The sequence below is a fragment of the Vicugna pacos genome, chromosome 27, assembly GCF_048564905.1.
Source record: "Vicugna pacos chromosome 27, VicPac4, whole genome shotgun sequence".
NCBI lineage: Eukaryota > Metazoa > Chordata > Mammalia > Artiodactyla > Camelidae > Vicugna > Vicugna pacos.
The window spans coordinates 13,610,884-13,630,648 of record NC_133013.1 but is presented as its reverse complement, the minus strand read 5'-3'; the positions used below and the strand labels follow the sequence as shown (position 1 = coordinate 13,630,648).

General features: G+C 48.7%; 1 protein-coding gene across 2 annotated transcripts in view; it reads right to left on the bottom strand.

Annotated features, from left to right (window-relative positions):
* Window positions 1-18,230, bottom strand: part of RGMA (repulsive guidance molecule BMP co-receptor a) — a 41,666-nt gene extending 23,436 nt beyond the window's left edge. Inside the window, exon 1 of one of the 2 annotated variants that reach the window (XM_072950719.1) lies at window positions 17,902-18,230. In XM_072950719.1, coding sequence (XP_072806820.1) covers window positions 17,902-17,915 — 14 coding nt within the window. In that variant the 5' untranslated portion in view covers window positions 17,916-18,230. Of the gene's footprint in view, window positions 1-4; window positions 64-17,901 lie in introns of those variants that run through there. The other variant, XM_072950720.1, reaches the window with a different exon arrangement.
* Between the last annotated feature and the right edge of the window lie 1,535 nt (window positions 18,231-19,765).

Here is a 19,765-nt window from a genome sequence, read left to right as displayed (position 1 = left end):
TCACCCGGTTCCCCGCCAATGTCGGCGCGGCCCCGCCGTCCCAGCCGCCGCGCGGCCCGCCCCCTCGCGCTCGGGTTTCAGCGCCGCCCGCGGGGGTGGGGGGTGAGGAGCTGGGCGGGGACCCAGGCGGCCCAGCTGCGGCGCTGGCCACGGGGACCTCGGGAACCCAGGGCCACAGGGCGCGCCCTGGCTCCCCGAACTCCGCGACAGTCCACGCAGAAAATGCCCAAATCCCCCGGGAAGACTAAGGCCTGCAGAGTGCAAGGGCGGCCGTGCCCTGCTCCCCGCCACTCCCCTCAATCTTCCCTATACACACCCGACTCAAGTAGAAACAGACTGGAGAGAAACCCCAGGACCCCTTTACAACTAGACTGCCGTCCCGAAGACGCCACCGACACCCCGGCTCATTTCCCTCACTCAGAAGCGTCCCCAGTGCAGGAGGCTGAAAAATCCGCTTCCGAGCTGTCCGGGGTTGGGCGGGATGGCCCGCTGGATCTCGGCCACTAAAGCACCTCGAGGGTCTCGCCTGCAGCAGCCCTGGGCCACCCGGGCCACCCACTTGGCCTGTGCTCAGCCGCTTCCAGCATCCCCTCCAGGCACCTCGCTGCTTTCCCAGGACTTGCCCTGGCTGCGCTCCCAAGTTGGGGGCCTGACTGACGGAGGCAGCAGGACAGCTGCCACCGGGGAGGTGGTGTGGATGGTGTGGTCCCAGCCGTGCGCCGGGCCAGGCCTTCTGGCGCTGCCAGGGCAAGGCCACCAAGGCCGCTCTGGGGAGGGCATCCGGGTGGTGACTTGCCTTAACTTGGTCACTTATTTTTCCAGGAGCAAAATGTCTACTCCCCAAGATTCCCCAGGCCCCGCAGATCCCTGCCGCTGTTGGGATATTTAAGGGACTGGAAACTTCTCCCCGAGAAACATCTTCTGGACCGAACACAAATAGGCCAGACCAAGCGATCTTAGTTAAATCAATTCCCCCCTCAGTCCCCCTCACCTCACTTCCAAGCCTGCTTATCTGGTTTTTTGGGGAAAAAAAATTGAGTTTTTATCCAATTTAGATGTTCTCTTAAGCACTCTCACAGTCTTCACTTGCTGAAGGCCACAGAGGCTGCATTTAGGACTGTGACTGCCAGGAGGGGAGGGGAGCTCTGGAGAAGCGGCTTTGGGCCAGGGGAAGGGGATCCTAGGTCGGTAGATACAATCCAAAGCTTAGTAATACTTGTGAATCTGGCTTCTCTGAAACAGGTTGGTAAAATGCTACAGGTTTGCCCAGTGAAAGCCCCAAACCTCAAAATTCAGGTCTCCAATCACATTCCTCTCAGGCATGACCCACAATTAATCTTCCAGAATCACAGGACAGCCCTGGCACACCGAGGCAGGCAGAGCCAGAATACACAGAGGCACCTGTCAGGCCCACCAATTAACACCGTTTGCTAGATTCTGCCTTTTCACAAGTTAATTCTAAAGCTTCTCGCTAATGAGAGAGAAGGGAGCTGTGAGCATTCCCAGCAGCCCAGACAGTAAATTCACCACCATCACTACTGCTGCAGCATCTCCAGGTCGGAGGACGTGGCTCAGGACCCAGTGAAGACGCTGTGCAGGCAGCAGAAGACCTGAAAGCACCTTCCAACACCGTCCTGGCCCAGGAGTGGACCTTTGGTGCAGGGCTTTTAGCCTCTATACCGCTGTTTCTTCATCTGCAGGGGGCAGGCTGATAATATTATCACCCCCAAACTGCACCTGAATATGAGCATACCTCAGATATTGTAGGTTTGGTTCTGGACTACAACAATCCAGCAAATATTGCAATCAGGGAGGCACAAAAACTTTTTTGTTTCCCAGTGCATATCAAAATTATGTTTACACTATACCGTAGTCTATTTAAAGTGTGTGACAGCACATGATGTCCAAAAAAACCAATTAATACCTTAATTAAAAAAATATTTTATTGCTAAAAAATGCTAACCCTCATCTGGGCCTTCAGTGAGTCGAAATCTTTTTGCAGGAGTAACATCAAAAATCACTGCTCACAGATCACATAACAAATATAATCATAAAGAAAAAGTTCGAAATATTGAGAGAATTACCAAAATGGGACAGAGAGATGTGAAGTGAGCAAATGCTGTTAGAGAAATGGCGTCGATAGACTTATTTGACGTAGGGTGGCCACACAACTTCCATTTGTAAAAAATGCATTATCTGTGAAGCTCAGTAAAAAGAGGAGTGCCTGCACAATGTGGGAGGGGCACTGGGCCGTGGGAGCTCCCCAGCGGTCCTGCCAGGGGGCTGGCTGCCATTTTGGGAGGAGAGCCAACTCCTATGACGTAAGCAAGTCGTTTGGGAAAGGGACGCAAAGGGCTGTCTTCTCACGAGAAGTGTATGAGGCTGAATTCGGGCATCGCAGAAGTGGAGACTGGGCCTTTACACAGTTTAGACTATGAGGAGAAACCCAGGCCCAAATAGAGCAATATGGCGTTGTGCTGACCTTGAGAAATCTGTCTGTAATGGCCAAACCAGCCAGCCTACTGACAACTCCTAACTCTTCGCAGAAATAAGAGATTCTTGAAATATGGTGAGGAACGGGCAGGCGGCTTCTGAAAGGCGATGTCTGCGTAAGGCTGAAGCCCTCCCAGGGGCAGGGGTGGGCGGGGACTCCAGCTTCCCCTGCCTCCTTGTATGAACAGGGTGTTCCCAAATCCAGGGACTGAGGTATCAGTCAATAAATACATATTCAGGAACAGAGCATGCTAGTCCCTGGGGGATAAAGGAATCAATAAGACAGCTCCTATCTCGGAACTACTGGTAGAAACAGATATTAGGGGAAGGTGCGGGGTAAAGCAGAGGTGAGGAATGAACAACTAACTACCCAGGGAAAGTTTTACCAAAAAAGGTGGTGTGTCCCGTGAGGTGCCTTCAAGGGTTCACTTTCAGTAAGAATGACGGTAATAACAGTTAACGTCTCAACGTGCTCTTACACTCTGTCAGGTGCTGGCTAAGTGCTTGACATTTCTAGACACTTGGTAAGTTAAGGTCTGTTCTATTATTCTCCCCATTGTGCAGATGAGAAAACTGAGGCTGAGTGAGGTTAGGGACTCACCCAATGACCAGCTAATAAACTGCAGAGCCAAGCACGCCCAACCCCGTCCCTGACGTGCTGTATGTGCCATTCGTTCCAGTGATGCAGGTCCACACTGGGTTTAAAGTCAAGGCGAGACAGATAAGTTAACAATCACTTTCAATAGAGCATCACCCAGACTCCGGCAGGGGCGGCACAGAACACAGGCGCCAGGGGCCTCCAGCCCAGGCTGGGGTGTGGCGTGGGGAGGGCTCCCAGTGTGGGAGCGTGCCAGGGGAAGACGGTGGGCAGGGGAGGAGGAGAGGGGCAAGGATTCTAGGTAGAAGGAACACTGAATATATCACGGGCCAAGGTGTGGCTTGCTGGAGGAGCTGGAAAAGGTTGAGGGTGGCTATAGGAGGAAGAGGCTGGGCTGCAGAGAGAGCAGGAGCTTGGGAGAGCTGTAGAAGGGCCAGCATGTACTCTGCTAGGGTGTGCGGTTTTAGTATTTGGGAGCCCCACCCACAGCCTCAAGAAGGGGAGGGATTTATTCTCTTGGGAGACCATTGTGATGGGTTTAACAGTAATACAGATGCCCAGGCCCCACTCAGAGCAGCTGAATCTGAGTCTTGGGAAATAGAGCCTGGGCACTGCCATCATAAAACGAGCTCTCCTGGGAGTCTCATGTGTAGGGACTCATAGGTTTGTTAAGTTCCCTCACCCTCTATCAACCCTGGGTGCACAAAAGACCCAGGCTGAGTCACAGCTTACCCTGCTGGACTTAAAGTCCGAGCAAGACGGGGAACTTTAACAATCACTTTCAATAAAGCAGTGATTGGCACATGACCCAAGCTGACCAATTAGAACCTGTCCTGAGACTGTTGCTATGGGAGAGCCCACTGATCCCGTTCTGCTCTCTGTAGTTTCTCATCCTACACAGGATGGGTCTGGGGGTAGCAATCTGATGGCAAGGTGAGTGTTTATGGGTGTTGCAGGTTGAAGCTGTGTTTGCAGAGTTGACATACTGTTTGTTTATTTATTTATTTATTTATTTATTTATTTATTTATTTATTACCAAAGTTGCATTTTATCTGGTGAGCTTTCCAGGGGCTGATGGCAATTTTCAGGGCTAACCTTCCCCATATCACTCCTCAGCATGGGATTCTCCATGAAGCTCTTTCTCATTAGCTCCTCTGAGCTATACCAGGATCTGTTCCAGCTATGGGAGTCAACAAAATTCTTTATTTTGCTGAAACTGGTTTGATTTCAGTTCCTCTCGCTTGCATGCACAGACTCTTGACCAATAAGGAGGAAGCTAAGGTCTCAAAAACACTGGTCTCAAGAAGTATTTTCACCATCCTCAGAAGTACAGGGATATATTGTCCATGGCTCTTAATCCATCATTCATTTACTGGCAAAATTTCATGAGTCTACTCCCATCCTGTCCACCCTGTACTTCTGAAACCATGTTGCCTATACCATGACTTGAGAAACTCAGCTGCTTCACTTTACAACTCAGAATGGGACCTAATCCTTCTTTGTAATTTATCCCTCAAATTCCCCTTTCAACCTTCAAGTTTCAAATTTGATGAACCAGACCTGCTCATTCTCTGCACAACCTTCAAGGTCTTACAGACTTTGATCATATCACCTTTCTGGCTTCATCTTTCCACACTAAACTCCTGAAAGAACAAAGCAGCCCAGCTTCTCAGGAAAAACTTCTGCCTGGCTGATTACTCACCTTTCTGCAGTTCTGAGCTATTTTCCTCTAGCTCATAACCCTGCCAGGTTTGGGGGAAGCCCAGGGAGAGCAGTGTTCTTGGCTTCATTTCCAATATTACTTCTGAACACTTGGTCAAACATTTTGCCAGGACGCCCAAACCCCTTTTTGTGACTATAAACAGACTGGACCCAGTCCTTTTTCTTGTAACTTGGGTTCTGTTCCCCTAAATGCATTAACTGAGGCTTGCCCCCCTGCAAAAGCTTAATATGTATCTTCTTGCTAACTCATCAGCTGGTCCTGCAGCGAATCACCATTTGTTTGCCATCTCTCTGCAGAGCCTTCATTTCAGCTGCAGGCCTGGAACCCTTCTCTCCTTCAGATGATCTATGGACATTTAAATGAAGCCTGGGAGCACCAGCCATCCTTGGGGATCCCCACTGTTTATAATTCTTCATCCAGAAAAGCACCTGTTTATCCTATTCTGTGCTTCCTGTCTCTAAGGACAATTCCGGTCCACGGCGACTTCCCCCTAAGTTCTGGAGGAACTTAACTATTGGAGATGACCCTTGGGGAGGAACTTTGCCAGAAGGAATTCTGAGAGTCTAAACATAATTCATCCCTGGCTTTCTCTCTCTCTCGTCTCAGGCCCGTTTCTGCCTCCTCAAAGACTGCAAATAGACTGGTCCAGTTTCATGTTCTCTTTTCAGAAAATGTGTGCTGCTCTGTCCAGGTAATTAGGACCTTAAAACATGTTTGCTGATATTACTTTTTTAGCTTATCTGTTCCACCAAAGTGGCTAATAAAAGTGAGTCCCTAGAGGGGTGGGCTTCCTTTGTGGACTGGGGGCCCAGCACGTCCGCCCTTGGGCTCAGGCGCGACGTGGAAGAGAGATGTATATTTTTATCACTGAGATACAACTGCCATCTTTAATCACCAATGCTCCCTTCCCTCCAGCTGGTCCTGGGATGGAGGGCCACAGGCTCTCCTTGACCCATTTGTTTCCATGACCATTTAGGAATCGCCTTGCTTCTCTTCTTCCAAAGTATTTCTGGGTCTCGCTGTCCTCACTCAGGCACTGAGGAACCTCTTCACTGTTCATGTCGGGAAGCCTTCGGTGTGTTCCTACCCTGGTCTAGCTGTTTTGTTTTTTTTTTTTTCTTTCTCTGCACGTGTGCACGCTGTTTTCTTGGCTTACATGCTCCCTCCCTCCCCACGAGGGTGCTTATTCTCAGTAATTAAAACATGCATATTTCATTCCAATATTTTAATGGGTTTTTTTGAAACGCATCTTTCTCTGGCACTCCAATAGCTCTTCTTAGAAACTGAAGCAATATCTCACTTTCTCTTTAAATTCTCCCGATGGATTTAAACCCCTTAGCAGAGGCTATTTGCTCTCGGACCTGTCTTTAAATGAGTGTGATCAGATGAGTAACGTTCGGCCCTCGCACCCAAGGCAGATTGTTTTAGCTTATTTATTGTTTTTCAGTACTGGGCTCGGAGTGAGGTTTTGGGGGTTCTCAGATGAGCAGCAGACAGGTCTGCACCCACTCCGGGTAGCCCAGGGATGCAGCCAGATGTGGAGACAAATCATTCCAGCACAGTGTGGAGCACTCCGACAGGGGTGTCTGTGTGGTGTCTCGGGAGCCCCATCCCTGTCCCCGCAAATCAACTCAGGACTTAAGGCTGGAGGGTCTTTCGGAGCTGGGGGCGGGAGGTCTCTGTCAGGAGCTTCTTTAATGAACTGGACCACTGACTGCAAAGCAAGCCATCACTAGTACCCGGTCTGGTGACATCTACACCACCATCAGACGCATACTGTCTGGAACACCGTCTGTCAAAATTCCGCCTTGTGGACAATCGGCATCAGACTGCCCTGTGGGACAGGATTCCTGCTCAGGAGTCCACTTTCAGGAACACAGTCTGGGGATTTTCAGGGCCTGGAGAACCAGCCTGGCATGGACATCTGTATGGAGGGCCTGTTTCAGAACCTTCCAGAAGCACACCCCCACTGGTAGATACGGGCATATTCACAGTGCCGGGAAAATATAAAAGGGATTTTTTAAAAAAGAAAATGCTGGGAAAACAAATTTTCCGGACTTTCCGTTTCCTTCAATCTAACATCACACTTATTTCAAGAAATGGAAACAGTAATAAAGGCATATGTTAAAAGAAATCAGTTTCCTGTTACATGAAATCGGGTCACTGTCCCTGGAGAGAATAACCATGAACAGTTTCATGCACATCTTTCTAGGTATTTCCATATGCATATAAGCATGTATAAATCCAATCAATCAATTTATCTAGCCAGCTCACTATAATTTTACCAAAAACTATTAGCAACCTCCCAAATGCTCCCTATTTCCTGTTTTTATTCTGGGGATATTTCATATTTTATTCTGTCTCTCAGTTAAATAGTCCTATGAACTTGTCCATCATGGCAGGAGTGGGAGCTGAGCAGTCCGAGGAATGAGTTCCCCAGCTGAAGGGGATGTACTGATGGAAGGCCAGACAGACTTGAATATAAAACAGTCCATGTGAAAAAAGCAGCAGACTCCCAGATGGAGACGACAAACTAGTGGTTACCAGTGAGGGGAGGGAAGAGGGTGGGGCCAAATTGGGGTCGGGAAGTTCAGAGGTACAAACTATTAAGTACAAAATTAGCTACAAGGATATACTGTGCAACACGGGGAATACAGCCAATATTTTACAATAACTATAAATGGATTATAACCTATAAAAATTGTGACTCAATATATTGTACACCTGTAACTCGTATAATATTATACATCTGCTATGCTTCACTTAATAATAACTAAAACTGACTAAATAAATAAAATAAAATAGTCTCTCTGTGAGGAATACCAAATGCTTTTTAAAAGCTATATCCTCTTCTCTTTTCCTGGACTTCAATCCCCATTTAAAAACACTTCATCTGTCCCTTCTCATCTGGAAGTCAGACAACCCACATTTACGCCAACTTACACTGCAGAAGGTAAGGCACCTGCCTGAGGTCACCCAGCTGGCGTGGTGGCAGAGTGGGGCTGGGGCAGGTCTGGTGACTCCTAGCCGTCACACCACCTCTGATGAGCTCCCCAACGCCTTCCCAGGCACGGAGATGTTTGGTCTTTCTGCCTCTGTTCACCCTCCTCCATCTCTGTGCTCCACCTCTTGCTCTGAACAGAAGGAAGGACTCCCTTCGAGTTCCCCCAGCCTCAGCCCAGGCTGGGCTGGAGCCCTCCTAATGACCTGCTAACAGTTTGTCGGGTCCCATTTCCATAACTGAAGCCCCTCCTGCCGACCTTCTGCAGTCTCCTTCTTCACCTCTGAGATTCTCAGAAAAAACACCTGGAACAGCCTCATTTCTTCTTTGGACACATCTCTCCTTCCTCCCTAACCGGGATTATAAACTAATATATAATCGGGAGTTTCATTTCTGAAAGTCTTCCTCCCGTCACTTTCCTCTTGAGCTCTTGTCTGAGACTCCAGTGCACACCTCCTTTCTGGTTTACACTTGCAAATTCTTCCGTCCACAAAGCGCAGGACGAAAGTGATAGTCTTTGTGAAACGCTTAATCATCAGTATTGAGACTGAGACATTTTAGACATTGCGGTGGAAACTGGGAAAGAGAGAGGCCAGGAATTTGGGGCGGCACTGCCCCTAGCTGGGGGACCCCTGCATGTCCTGTCCTATCTCTGGACCCAAAGCTTCTCCATCAGCAGAATCCTGGCCTGGCTGCCCCCAGGGAGGTGGGGGTGGGCTTCCAGCTCCACAGTCTGTTGTCTCGAGGGAGTCACTGAGCTGGTGTTGGCTCTGTAACTGACTGGTTTTGCCCACACCCGACTCCGAGGAGCCATTCTGGAACACTTCAGGGTTCCCCCAACGGAAATGTTGCTGAGCAAGTAGGTAATGTTATTTGAAAAGTGACATTTTTATGTTTTAGTGTCAGTACGAGATTCTTCAGCAATAATCCCCAGCAATACCACTGCACACCCGAAACCACACCTTGAAAACATCTAGTAACCTCTGGTTTTAAAGCAACTTTTGGGTACCCATACCAAGACACGCCAAGTTCCTGTGACAGAGAACAGACCCCCCAGCATCCACCTCTCCCTGTTCCAGTAAGTTCTTGGGAGAAGAACCAGCTTGGAACCATTTATCCACCAAATGGCAACTGTTTGAACTGACAGTGAGTCTGCGTCTCCCTCTCCACCAGCAGAAGGCTGCAGTATTTGGATTAATGAACAAGTTGGTGCCAAGCACAAATACCATAGACGTTTAGCAATAGGATCAGAGATAACCAAGTTATTCATCAAATTGAAAATTGTTTAGAATGGCTAATGCAAAGCTGAAATAAAGAAGATCCCGAGCTGATGGGAGGTGGGGAAGGGTGCCAATCCAGAAAGAAAAAATGTGCTGTTTTATGTGACATTTTCCTCTACCACCGTGGTCTTCTATTTTACACTTGTTGGAAGGCTGAAGGGCTGTCTTTACTTTTACCTTAAAGACGTAATACATCACGCTAGCTGAGAACACGCAGTATGAACCCAGACCCCTGAGAAACCTCAGTTATCTCATCAGAAAAATGGGGATATTCTTTTGCTCTCTCCGAAGATTATTACGAGGATTAAATGAGTTATAAGAGACCATTTAGAACAGATACTTGGCATAGAGTAAGTGTTGATAAGTAGTTGCCAATATTAGTTTTAAGAATTGTTTTGGTTGTAACAAAATATCTACTATGTGCCTGATTCTGCTAGAGCCTTTGTATGTGTGGGAATTGGGGGGAAATCTGCAGAGTTCCCCAAGGACTTTCATTTTATTTTATTTTTAAAATTAAAAAAATTAATATAATTTTTAAAGGTTACACTGCATTTACAGTTACTACAAAATATTGGCTATGTTTGCCATCTTGCACAATACATCCTCATAGCCTGTCTTACACCCAATAGTTTGTACCTCCCACTTCCTCACCCCTATAAGCCTCTCTCCCCACTAGTAACTACCAGCTTGTTCTCTGTATCTGTGAGTCTGCTTCTTTTTTGTTGTTGTTATGTTTACTAGTTTGGTGTATTTTTAAAACTCCACATGTAAGTGATATCATACAGTATTTGTCTTCCTCTGTCTGACTTATTTCACTTAGCTTAATGCCCTCCAAGTCCATCCATGTTGCTGCAAATGGCAAAATATCGTTCTTTTTTATGGCTGAGTACTACTCCACATCGTGCGTGTGAGTGTGTGTGTGCGTGCGCGCGCATCACCACTTCTTTATCCCTTCATCTGTTGATGGACACCTAGGTTGCTTCCATATCTTGGCAATTGTGAATAATGTTGCGTGTTGGGGTGTGTGTGTCTTTTTGAATGAGTGCCCAAGGACTCCTAGTGGGTTCTAAGGGCATTATCAATTCAACTCAGGTTCTGTTGAGCAATCTCTATTAGACAAAATCTCCCATGTAACAGTAGAGTCACCTCAACTATGTGATGGACACAGCTGTCTCCATTTCAAAAAGAGAAGACTGAGACTCAGCAAGAGTAAGTGACTTGTCCCAGGTCACCAAGCACACAAATAGCAGGAAGGGGCTCAAATCCAGGCCTGATGATGCCACGTTCAGTGTTCTTCCCACCAAATCACAGCCCATTCTCATCTTCACCAGGTTTACTTTTTCCTTAGACAAACAGTGTGCTCCATATATATAATCATGCACTGGAACTGTGAATATGTTTAGAGACACACTGCTTCCCAGAGCAAGCAAAAATATTAAAATGTTTTAAAAAAAGAGAAAATTTCCCTGAATAATCTCCCCCACCCTCCTAAAAACTTTGGAAGCTGAAATAGTGATAGTACTCTTCTTCTTCCTTTTGGATGTGAAAATGGTGTTTTGGGGTCAAGTTTTCATAGAGTGCTTACCAGGATTTAATAGCCTCTGAGTGACAAGTAAATGATACACAGGATGATGTTTAGGTAAACCTACCTGCAGCAGCCATTCCCTGCGGTCCCTTCAGACCACATGGCATTCAGAGCGTGTTCAACTTCACAGCCAGATGGGCTTCTGCCCCTAGAAGTTGGTCACTGACCCAGAAAGGGAGGGCGTGGGCGCCGTCTTGGTTTGGGTGCCGTCTTGGCTTGGGTTGGTTTTGCCCTCGGTGACTCCTGGCCCTGGTGTGCGTGTGCTGGGAAGGCACTACGCTCCCTGCCAGGCCCGAAGTGGACAGACTCTGCCAGGAGCATCCATTTGCGCATGAAGAAATCAGATGCTTGGAATTTAGGGATCTCTTTTCTCAAAATGCAACGTAAAACTCTCTCTGCATGGAAGAAAGCGGCACCTAGCTTTCCCTGACCGTATGATCTTGAGATACCCAAGGATACAAACCCAAGTATGCTGCACTGACGGAAGTGAAACAACATAAATTAAACTCCCACGAGTCCCTTGTTCTGGGGCAGAACGACCTGCCAAACGTAGCAGTGAGGGTTTATGAGCAGGTCCGGGCCTGTGAGAGGACGCCCTCATGAACCTTGTGACATCCACAGGTGTGCTGGCCCCTAAACTCTACGTTGCTTTTTACTCATCTGATAAAGTGCAACTGCATTAAAAAGTCGATTTATGGAAGGAGGGTACAGCTCAGTGGTAGAATGCAGGCCTACTTAGCACACACAAGGTCCTGGGTTCAATCCCCAGGACCTCCATTAAAGATAAATAAGTAAATAAAAACCTAATTCTCTCCCCCTCCCAAAAAAACTTTTTTTAAAAGTTGATTTATTATTTATACTCTACCTCTTTCCATAAAGGATATTAAATTAAATGTAAATGAGAGTCTACTATACACCAAAATTTTCAAACAAGTATTAATTCTTATTCTTTCCAATAAATTCTGATTCTTTTCAAGGTACTAATTGTTTCGAGGAAACCATGTAGTTTTTACGATTCTGTGAATGAAATGTGCATTTCCACGTGCTCTTCTTTTTTGAATCTGTCAAATTCACACTTGTTCAGTGGAGCACAGGGTGCCGGCAGGTGAGCTAGGGTTTAACAGATCAGGACAGAAACTGAAATACAGTCTATGGCTCACAGGTCCTGGAGGGAGTCCCGCGCATGCCTGGAGGGGCCACGTGGGAAAGTCAAGGCCGAGTGCAAACAGAGAGACAGGACCCAGGGCACGTGCCTTTATCAGGGTCTGTGGTTAGAGCACGTTGGGGTTCCTGGAGCTAAGGCCAGTTTGGTTGACACAAACCAGAAGAAAGGGCTTTTGGTGAGCCTGATGGGGGACTTAGCTTAGGAGCAGTAGGCCCTGGGGAGAAGGGGAGACTGCCGATCATGATGGCTGGCTGCCATCCAGAGCAGAGCACGCACTTGTATTAAGGGCTGGTGTCAATTTATGGTCCCCATGGGCCACGTGGTCAAACAAAATGGATGCGGAGGCAGCAATACCATGGGGCGGCTTAGCTAAACTCTCAGCCGTCCAAGGGACCTGTTCTTGTGAGAGCCTTCCATTCTGTTCTATTCTAGAGCTGAAAATGCACCCTGGCAGCAAATTTCTACGTCACAGTGATTGCCTTGCAGATGTTTCCTGAGCACGCCTCTTTGAGAGCCAGGGAAATGGCATCTCGGCAAGGGGTTAACCAGCAAGGTCTCGGAATCTCACAAGTGGGTCAGGCTTTGAGAGAGAGGACAAAACTTTGTGAAAGCACCTAGCACAACTCAACACTGCGGATTTTAAACAGCCAACCTGGAGGAAGAAACACACAGCAGTCCAGAACAATCGGGAAGTGCATAAAAGTGTGTCAGAGGAGTGAATTCTAAGGTGGAGTGTCTGCATGTGATGGACAATGCTTATACCATGATGGATGTTTAGGATGCCATCATGGGTTAAGTCTTTGTCTGCTTGTATGTTTATAGCTAGTAGACTTTCAAGAAGCCAGCGAGGAGAGAATTCCTAACAATTCCTAAAGAGGATGAAAAATTATTTGCATGTTTCTTCAAGAACAAGGATAAGTAATGGGAGGCTTTGCAAAAAACTAAAACTAGAACTACCACATGACCCAGCAATTCCACTCCTGGGTATGTATCTGAAAAAACCAAAAATTTGAAAAGATACATGCATCCCAATATTCATAGCAGCATTATTTACAATTGACAACTGCCAAGATATGGAAGCAACCTAAGTGTCCATGAACAGATGAGTGAATAAAGAAGATGTAATCTACACACACACATGTGCATACATACACACTGGAATACTACTCAGTCATAAAAAAGAACGAAAATTTTGCCATTTGCAGCAACACAGATGGACTTGGAGGCATTAAGCTAAGTGAAATAAGTCAGACAGAAAAACACAAATACTGTATGTTATCACCTATATGTGGAATCTAAAAAATACAACGAACTAGTGAACATAACAAAAAAGAAGCAGACTCATACATACAAAGAACAAATTAGTGGTTACCAGTGGGGCGAGGGACCCAGGGAGGGGCAAGATAGGGGCAGGGGATTAAGAGGTAGAAACTATAAAGTATAAAATAAGCTACAAGGATATATTGTACAACACAGGGAATACGGCCAATATTTTATAATAACTATAAATAGAGTATAACCTTTAAAAATTGTAAATCACTATACTTGTACACTGTAACATATAATATTGTACATCAACTATACTTCAATTGAAAAAAAAAAGAATGGACATGAATGAAGAGGGTGAAGAAAAACTCAGGAAACGGGACACATTTCCAGGTGAAATAGTAGTTCGGTGGCTTTTTACCTCTTTTAATACTAATGCTGTACGTGAAGGTATTATGCATACAGCAATTGACATATTCAGAATAATAAGGGATTTAGAAAGGGTTGGTACCATCATAATTGTGATGATGTGATTTGTAATAAAAATATATATATTGGTTCTTCATCCCCAGCTCTGACACAAGATTCCTAAAACACTTGTAAATTCCTATGTGGTAAGAGCTCTTGGAGCATCTTTTGTTCCAACAGGGTGACTCTGGGGGAGCTCCTGGATGGCTTCTGGATCAGGGCTGATGGCCACTTCTCTAGGAAAGGGAGAGGGGCTGGAAATGGAGTGAGGAAGACTCCATAAAATCCAAATAGTGTGGTTTCAGGGAGCCTCCAGGTTGATGACCACATCCATATACCAGGAGGTGACACACCTCCCCCAGCTCCACAGGGACAGAAGCTCAAGGTGCTCCCAGACCTCATTTCTCTCTCTGGCTGTTCATCTGTATTCTTTAATAAATGGGTAAATGTAAAAAAAAAAAGAACAAAAAAGAACAAGTAATGGTACCAAGGCTGTTGCTGAGGACTGAGGCCGAGTGTCTCTGTTCACAAGGGCAGATGGAGCACAGAGAATTACCAGGAAACAGGACAGACTGTTGCTGTCAGCCAGGGCGAGCTGGTGCGGAGATCTGGAGATCTGAGAGTCTCCAAAGATGAAAAAATGAAACCTAAGTGGAAGCCACAACGGACGGCAGCTACTACACGTGGCCCTAATGAGACAGAAATTAGCAAGCTTTAGGGCATCTGTCCTCATATCTGCTCCTCCCTCCTGTGCCCGCAGGGGACACAGGATCTACAGGAACTGGCTTTGTGTTACCAGATTGTTGACAGAATCTTTTGTTTTCAAGTTTTTTTTGCCCGATTTTCCTACGCTGGCAAATCCAGTTATCTTGGTTCCTGAAAGTTCTCCATCTTGCAGTGTTGCTTTAAACAAACAATTGGGAAACGAGAAGTAAACTCAGCTAGCAATTTTGTCATTATTTTCTGCGTAAACAGTGTCTGCTCTGCTTTTATTCTGTAGCATAATAATCTAGATATGAGACTTTTACAAGTCCAGGAGGCAGTAGTGCAGATTTATTTCTGTCAAGTAGCAGTGTCTTTAACTCTTTTAGATGGGGCTATAAAAGAGATTTGCATTTGCCTTTTTTTTTTCCAATTTCTGCCCAAATTTCAAAATTTCTTCTTCCTCCTGCTCTTAGGTTTGTCAAGTGGGCATTCTTGTCTCCTGAACCCAAGGCTCTAGCGTGAGACAGCATTTGCCACTCTTAGGTCAGACCTGGCTAAGAAACTGGGCATCCTTTAAAAAGATGTTCACTTGTTCATTTGTCACCAAGGAAACTGACTTCTTCCTGACCTTGCCCGTACACTTGGGTGAGGCAATCCTTAATTTTTTCCACTGCCCTGTTCATTGCTCTTCAGAGCTCTGTTGCTAAGGGAAGGGAGGCTGAAACCGCACTGTTATTCAATCAAAATAAGAAAAAGAGAAGCCTGTCATCTGAATAGGGCTGATACTACAGATGGGAAAGCCTGGATCTCCCTGCTTCAGGTTAAATCTGTCTTAAGTTTGTTGAATGAATAAACAATGAATGTTGTTTGAAAAGCAAAGCCATTCTCCTGAGAGCCACAGGAACACTGCAGATGCTTAACAGTTGTTTGAACTTACATTGGGGATGTTGTAACTCAAGTTCTAGAACAGTGATCTTTAAGGAGGAGTGCCTTCTCTTTTCACAGGACTCACAGATTCTAGTGAGCCTGCACTGGTTTCCGATAATCCCTGTCTGTTTATGCTCAGTTTCATTTGGTTATATTCCATCTCTTTTCCTGGATGTCAGCCTTCTGGAGAGATCAGTGATCACACCTCCTAACGCAGGCCTAATTTAGGGACCGTGGTTGGTAGAAGCAAGTGCTTGAGTTTAATTCATTTGGTAGCAAGGTTGTAGGCAAAAAAGCATTTCAAATGCACAGAACCCTGGCTATACCCCTTCACATCAGTGGGCATCAGTTTCCTCTTCTGAGAAATGGGAATGCCAGCACTTCTTCCTGCCTGCTTCCTAGAAGCAGCAAGCATCACTGTGAGAGTGACCTGAAAAACTCCCTGTCCCAGCGTTAGGCGTGCTCAGCAGCTATTCGTTCTGTTTTGCATCTCTTCTTCTAAGAAGTCCTGTATTTGGCCTCCGTGGGGTGGCTGAAGAGCCAAGTCGAGGGTCATATTAACTAGGGGCTTCTCATTCTCCATTCTGTATTATTACACAGGCTGGGGAGGGAGTGAGTCACGCCTTGGAGAGGCTTGTAAGGAGAGAAAGACAGAGGTTTCTTAGCAAAGGTCAGAGAAACCCCTCCTTGAATAAGATGCCAGGTTACTGCAAGATCCTTTTTGTTATAAATCTAGTTATTAATTCAATGCCTGCAAATGGTGAGACAGTTTCCAGCAGTGTCGGGGGTAAGCAGCGAAGCCACCCACCATTCCAAATGTCCATTCAGAGCATAAGCACCTGTCCGTCACCTGGGAGGGAAATAAGATCAGGGGTGTTGAGCAAAGGAGGCTGGGATCTCCCTCACCACTAGCGCCACGGCTCAGAGGATCCCAAGAGGGCAAGTGGTCTTCGCCACAAGCAGAACACCACCCTGCTCAACAAGAAACCAGCCTGCCCTTCAGGACAGGGAGAGCCCAGCTCACTGCTAATATCAGCTGGCCTGGAAGGTGGCAGCAAAAACCAGGCACGGAGGATGCGGAGCCCGCCTGAATGTGTGGGCGCCCCACCCACAGCCTTTGTCCGCTCTGCCTGCCATCCAGCAAAGTCCAGGCCCAGCTGCTAATTGGAGCTCATGTCCCTTATACATGTGGTAGTGGAACAGCAGGAAACCTCCTCTTTGGGTAAAAAAACTGCCATTTTTGTTACATTATACCTTTCCTGTAAAGACCTGCACCTGGCTCTTTCCCAGTTCTCTTTCAGCTGCCCTTCAGAGAACACCAATCTCTTTTCTAGGGCTCACGGCTCAAGATTCGCCTGAAAAATCACTTTTTTTCTGATGCACGGGAGAAGAGAACGGGGCCGTGAACAGGTTTTTTCCATATCTGGGATAGCCGCCCAAAGAACAGGCACCGTCTTACCGGCAGGTAACATTTTATGCTGTGGTTTTGCTAGAGGACCCTAAAGCCAGATGGAGAGTGTCGGATCTCCTTGAGGCGACTGCCTGCCACTCAGTACGGCCTGCAGTTCTGACCCTTGAGCTTGCCGGGTGGAGCCGGGGACGTGGCGACGCTCCGGCTCAGGAGGACTGTGGATACACCGAGAACTACTCGCTCCGGGTCCCAGGACCCTCCTCTGCCTCCCCACCTCGGGCCGGAGTCTCCTACTTTGAGAACACCCAACTTCGCCGCCTAAAAGAAACGCGCAGCTGACCATTTCCGCTAGATGGCGCGATTTCCCCTAATCCGCCCGCAATTCCCCCGATTTATAAAATAAATACAATCCAACGCCTTCCGAAACCACATCACATAATAGCAGCTCGCAGGCTCCCATTAAAAATCTCAATTTGGGGGAATTGATTCTACCACTGAGCAAATCTAAAGCCATTACATTAACAGGATGCAATCAAGAAGTGCACCCGAGCGTTCCCCACACAGGCCCTCCCCCTAAATACACCTGTGCCCCTGCCCCAGCTTGTTCCCTGGGATAAGCCACATCTTGAGCCCCGCGCGAAGCCCACCTGTACACTTAGGAACGTCAGGGCCACTCGGGAATCCTGTCCCTTAAAGCACTTAACCCAAGTCCCACACCTTCCTGTGCACCTGCGCTCCCAGGCAAAGGACCGCTCGGAACCGAGCCCAGACAGTGCGCACCGCCGATGCCCCGGGGCAGGCGCTCGATCCGCTCCTCTGCAGCAGGTTAGGCAGCCTGGCAGGGAGCAGGAGGAGGGGGCCCGGGCAAGTCGGGCCAGTGAGGGTTCACGGCGGGACAGCCTGGTGGTCCGCTCCGTCCCAGGCTCCACGGGCCGGGCGGAGAGGTCGCCCGATGCGGGGGTGGCCGCGCGGGGGTGAGGAAGCTCCCAGCAAGCGCACCGTGGTAGGGACGTTCGCTGGGTCTGCCCAGCCACGCGCTCTGCCGGCTGCTCGGGGAAAGCATTTTAGGAAAAAAGAGCAAATACCAAACCACAAAAACTTTACTGCTGCCAAGAGCTAAAGCGATGGAGGCGCAGCAAAGCTCCAAATCTGGGCAGGATAGGAGCAAGATGAGACGGGGGGTTGGGGAGGACCAAAGCAGTGCCGTGGCCCGGGCAAGCGGCGGCAGCGCCTCGGGGATGCCAGAGCCGGGTCCGCCCCGTTCCCGGCCCGCGCTTACCTTGGCGGCTGCATGAGCCCCTGCAGCCCGCGGGGGGTGGCGCTGGCGGAGCTGCGGGCGAAGAGGGGGTGCCGGGGCGCCGCTCGTCAGCCCCGGGGCAAGGTGGGAGGGGCTCGGCAGGCGCTGGTCCCAGCCGCCCCGGCCGGCTCAGCAGCGGCCCGGGGCGCGCCGCCTGCTCCCGGGCTGCATGCCCGCGAGCGCCTGGAGGAGCCGGCCCGGGAGCGAACGGCTAGTGCTTCCCCAGCCCAGCGGCTTGGGCGGCGCAGCCCGCGCTCGGGAGACAACTGCAGAGTCAGGCGGCTCGGGCCAGCCCCCTCCCTCGCCCGGCCCCCGCCCGCCGCCGCCAAGCGCGGCGTCTCGAGGTTCGTTTGCGCGCGGAGGGGAGGGGGCGGGCCAGGCGCCCCGGGCGAGGGCGGGGGGCGAGGCGGGCGGGGCCGGCGAGGCGGGGGCGGGAGACGAGCGGGGGTGCGGGCTCCGTTTGCCCCGCCCCACTGCGGCCGCACCTTCCCGCATCAGCACCAGTTGGGGGGTAGGGGGGCGGTGCGCGCGTTGCAAAGTTAAGAGTCCCCTAAACGCCTGGGTTGGGGGGCGCGGGCGGCCAGTGCGGCGACCCTCGAAGCGCTCCAACTTTCCTAACCTCCCGCTGGGATGCCGCGGAGAGCACATCTCTATCATCAGTTCCCTGATGGTCCAAGGGTGAGGGGGAGCTACTCTGAGGTTTCTAGAATTGACAGTCGCATTCGGGAGAAACGCTGCTGCTCTCTGCAGAGGAGCACCTTTGTTGTTCTGAGATATTTGTTTAAGACTCTTCTTTTGAAAAAATTAATGCATGAAAGACGCGTTGAAATACACGAATACGTTCTTGAGTGTAATTTTACACAGCCCAGGCACATCTAGAGTAAAAGGACCGTATCACATCCCCTGCCCATTGCAGCCGCTCCCCAGAGGTAGCCTCGGGTCAGGGTGTGCCCGGCTGCCAGTCCTTCCCGTCCTTGCTCTGCGTTTTTACATGCGTACGCACACGCACGGATTGCAAGTGGACGCTCCCCGGCTTTTCAAAAGAATGTTTCCCTATGCAGCGCATGCACACACTGGCGAGAACACCGCCACTTCAGCTGCGGTAAATTCCCCAGAGGCTTCCAGAGTCCGGGGAAAGCGCCTTGCAGGGAAACAGCAAAGAGCCACTCAATCGCCCTGTGCAAATCTGAAACCCCAGCTGGGGCATGAAGTCAGCCCGAACACGCAGCTCACGCCCAAATTAGCATTGCACGGTTAGAGAAATCTGCCAGTGCGTTTCAGACAGGGTTATGGCCTTCGCGTTCTTACAGAAAACAAGCTGTCTTGGATTTTGAGTTGATGAGAACTGTTTGGATTTACAAAATAAAAAGGTATCATCTACGTTAAGACATGATCATTATTTATGCTTGTGGTCTTGAGGGATGTGGTTTTCACTCAGTATTACGTGTTTTATTGGCATGGAGATAATCTATAGCTGGGATATAAATAAAATCCATGTGATTTTGCAGGAAGCCATTAGGTATTGAGATCGCTGGTTTCTATAATTAGCTGTGACCTTGGGCAAGACATTCAGCTCTGTTGGGCCTCAGTTTCTTTATCTATAAATAGAGGAGTTGTGCTAGATGCTGGGGTGGGGGCGGGGAGGAGAGAGAGACAGACAGAGAGAGACAGAGAGAAGTCTGGCCCTAATAGTTAGTGAACAACGGATTTCCTTTATCCACCTTTCAACTTGTCTCCAACCTCCCCTCCTTAGGGAGTGGCTCTCCCAGCACTGTACACTTCCCTTCCTAACGCTGATCTCACTTTGCAGTTATGCACTGGTTAGGGTGACCCTTCCGTAGGTGTG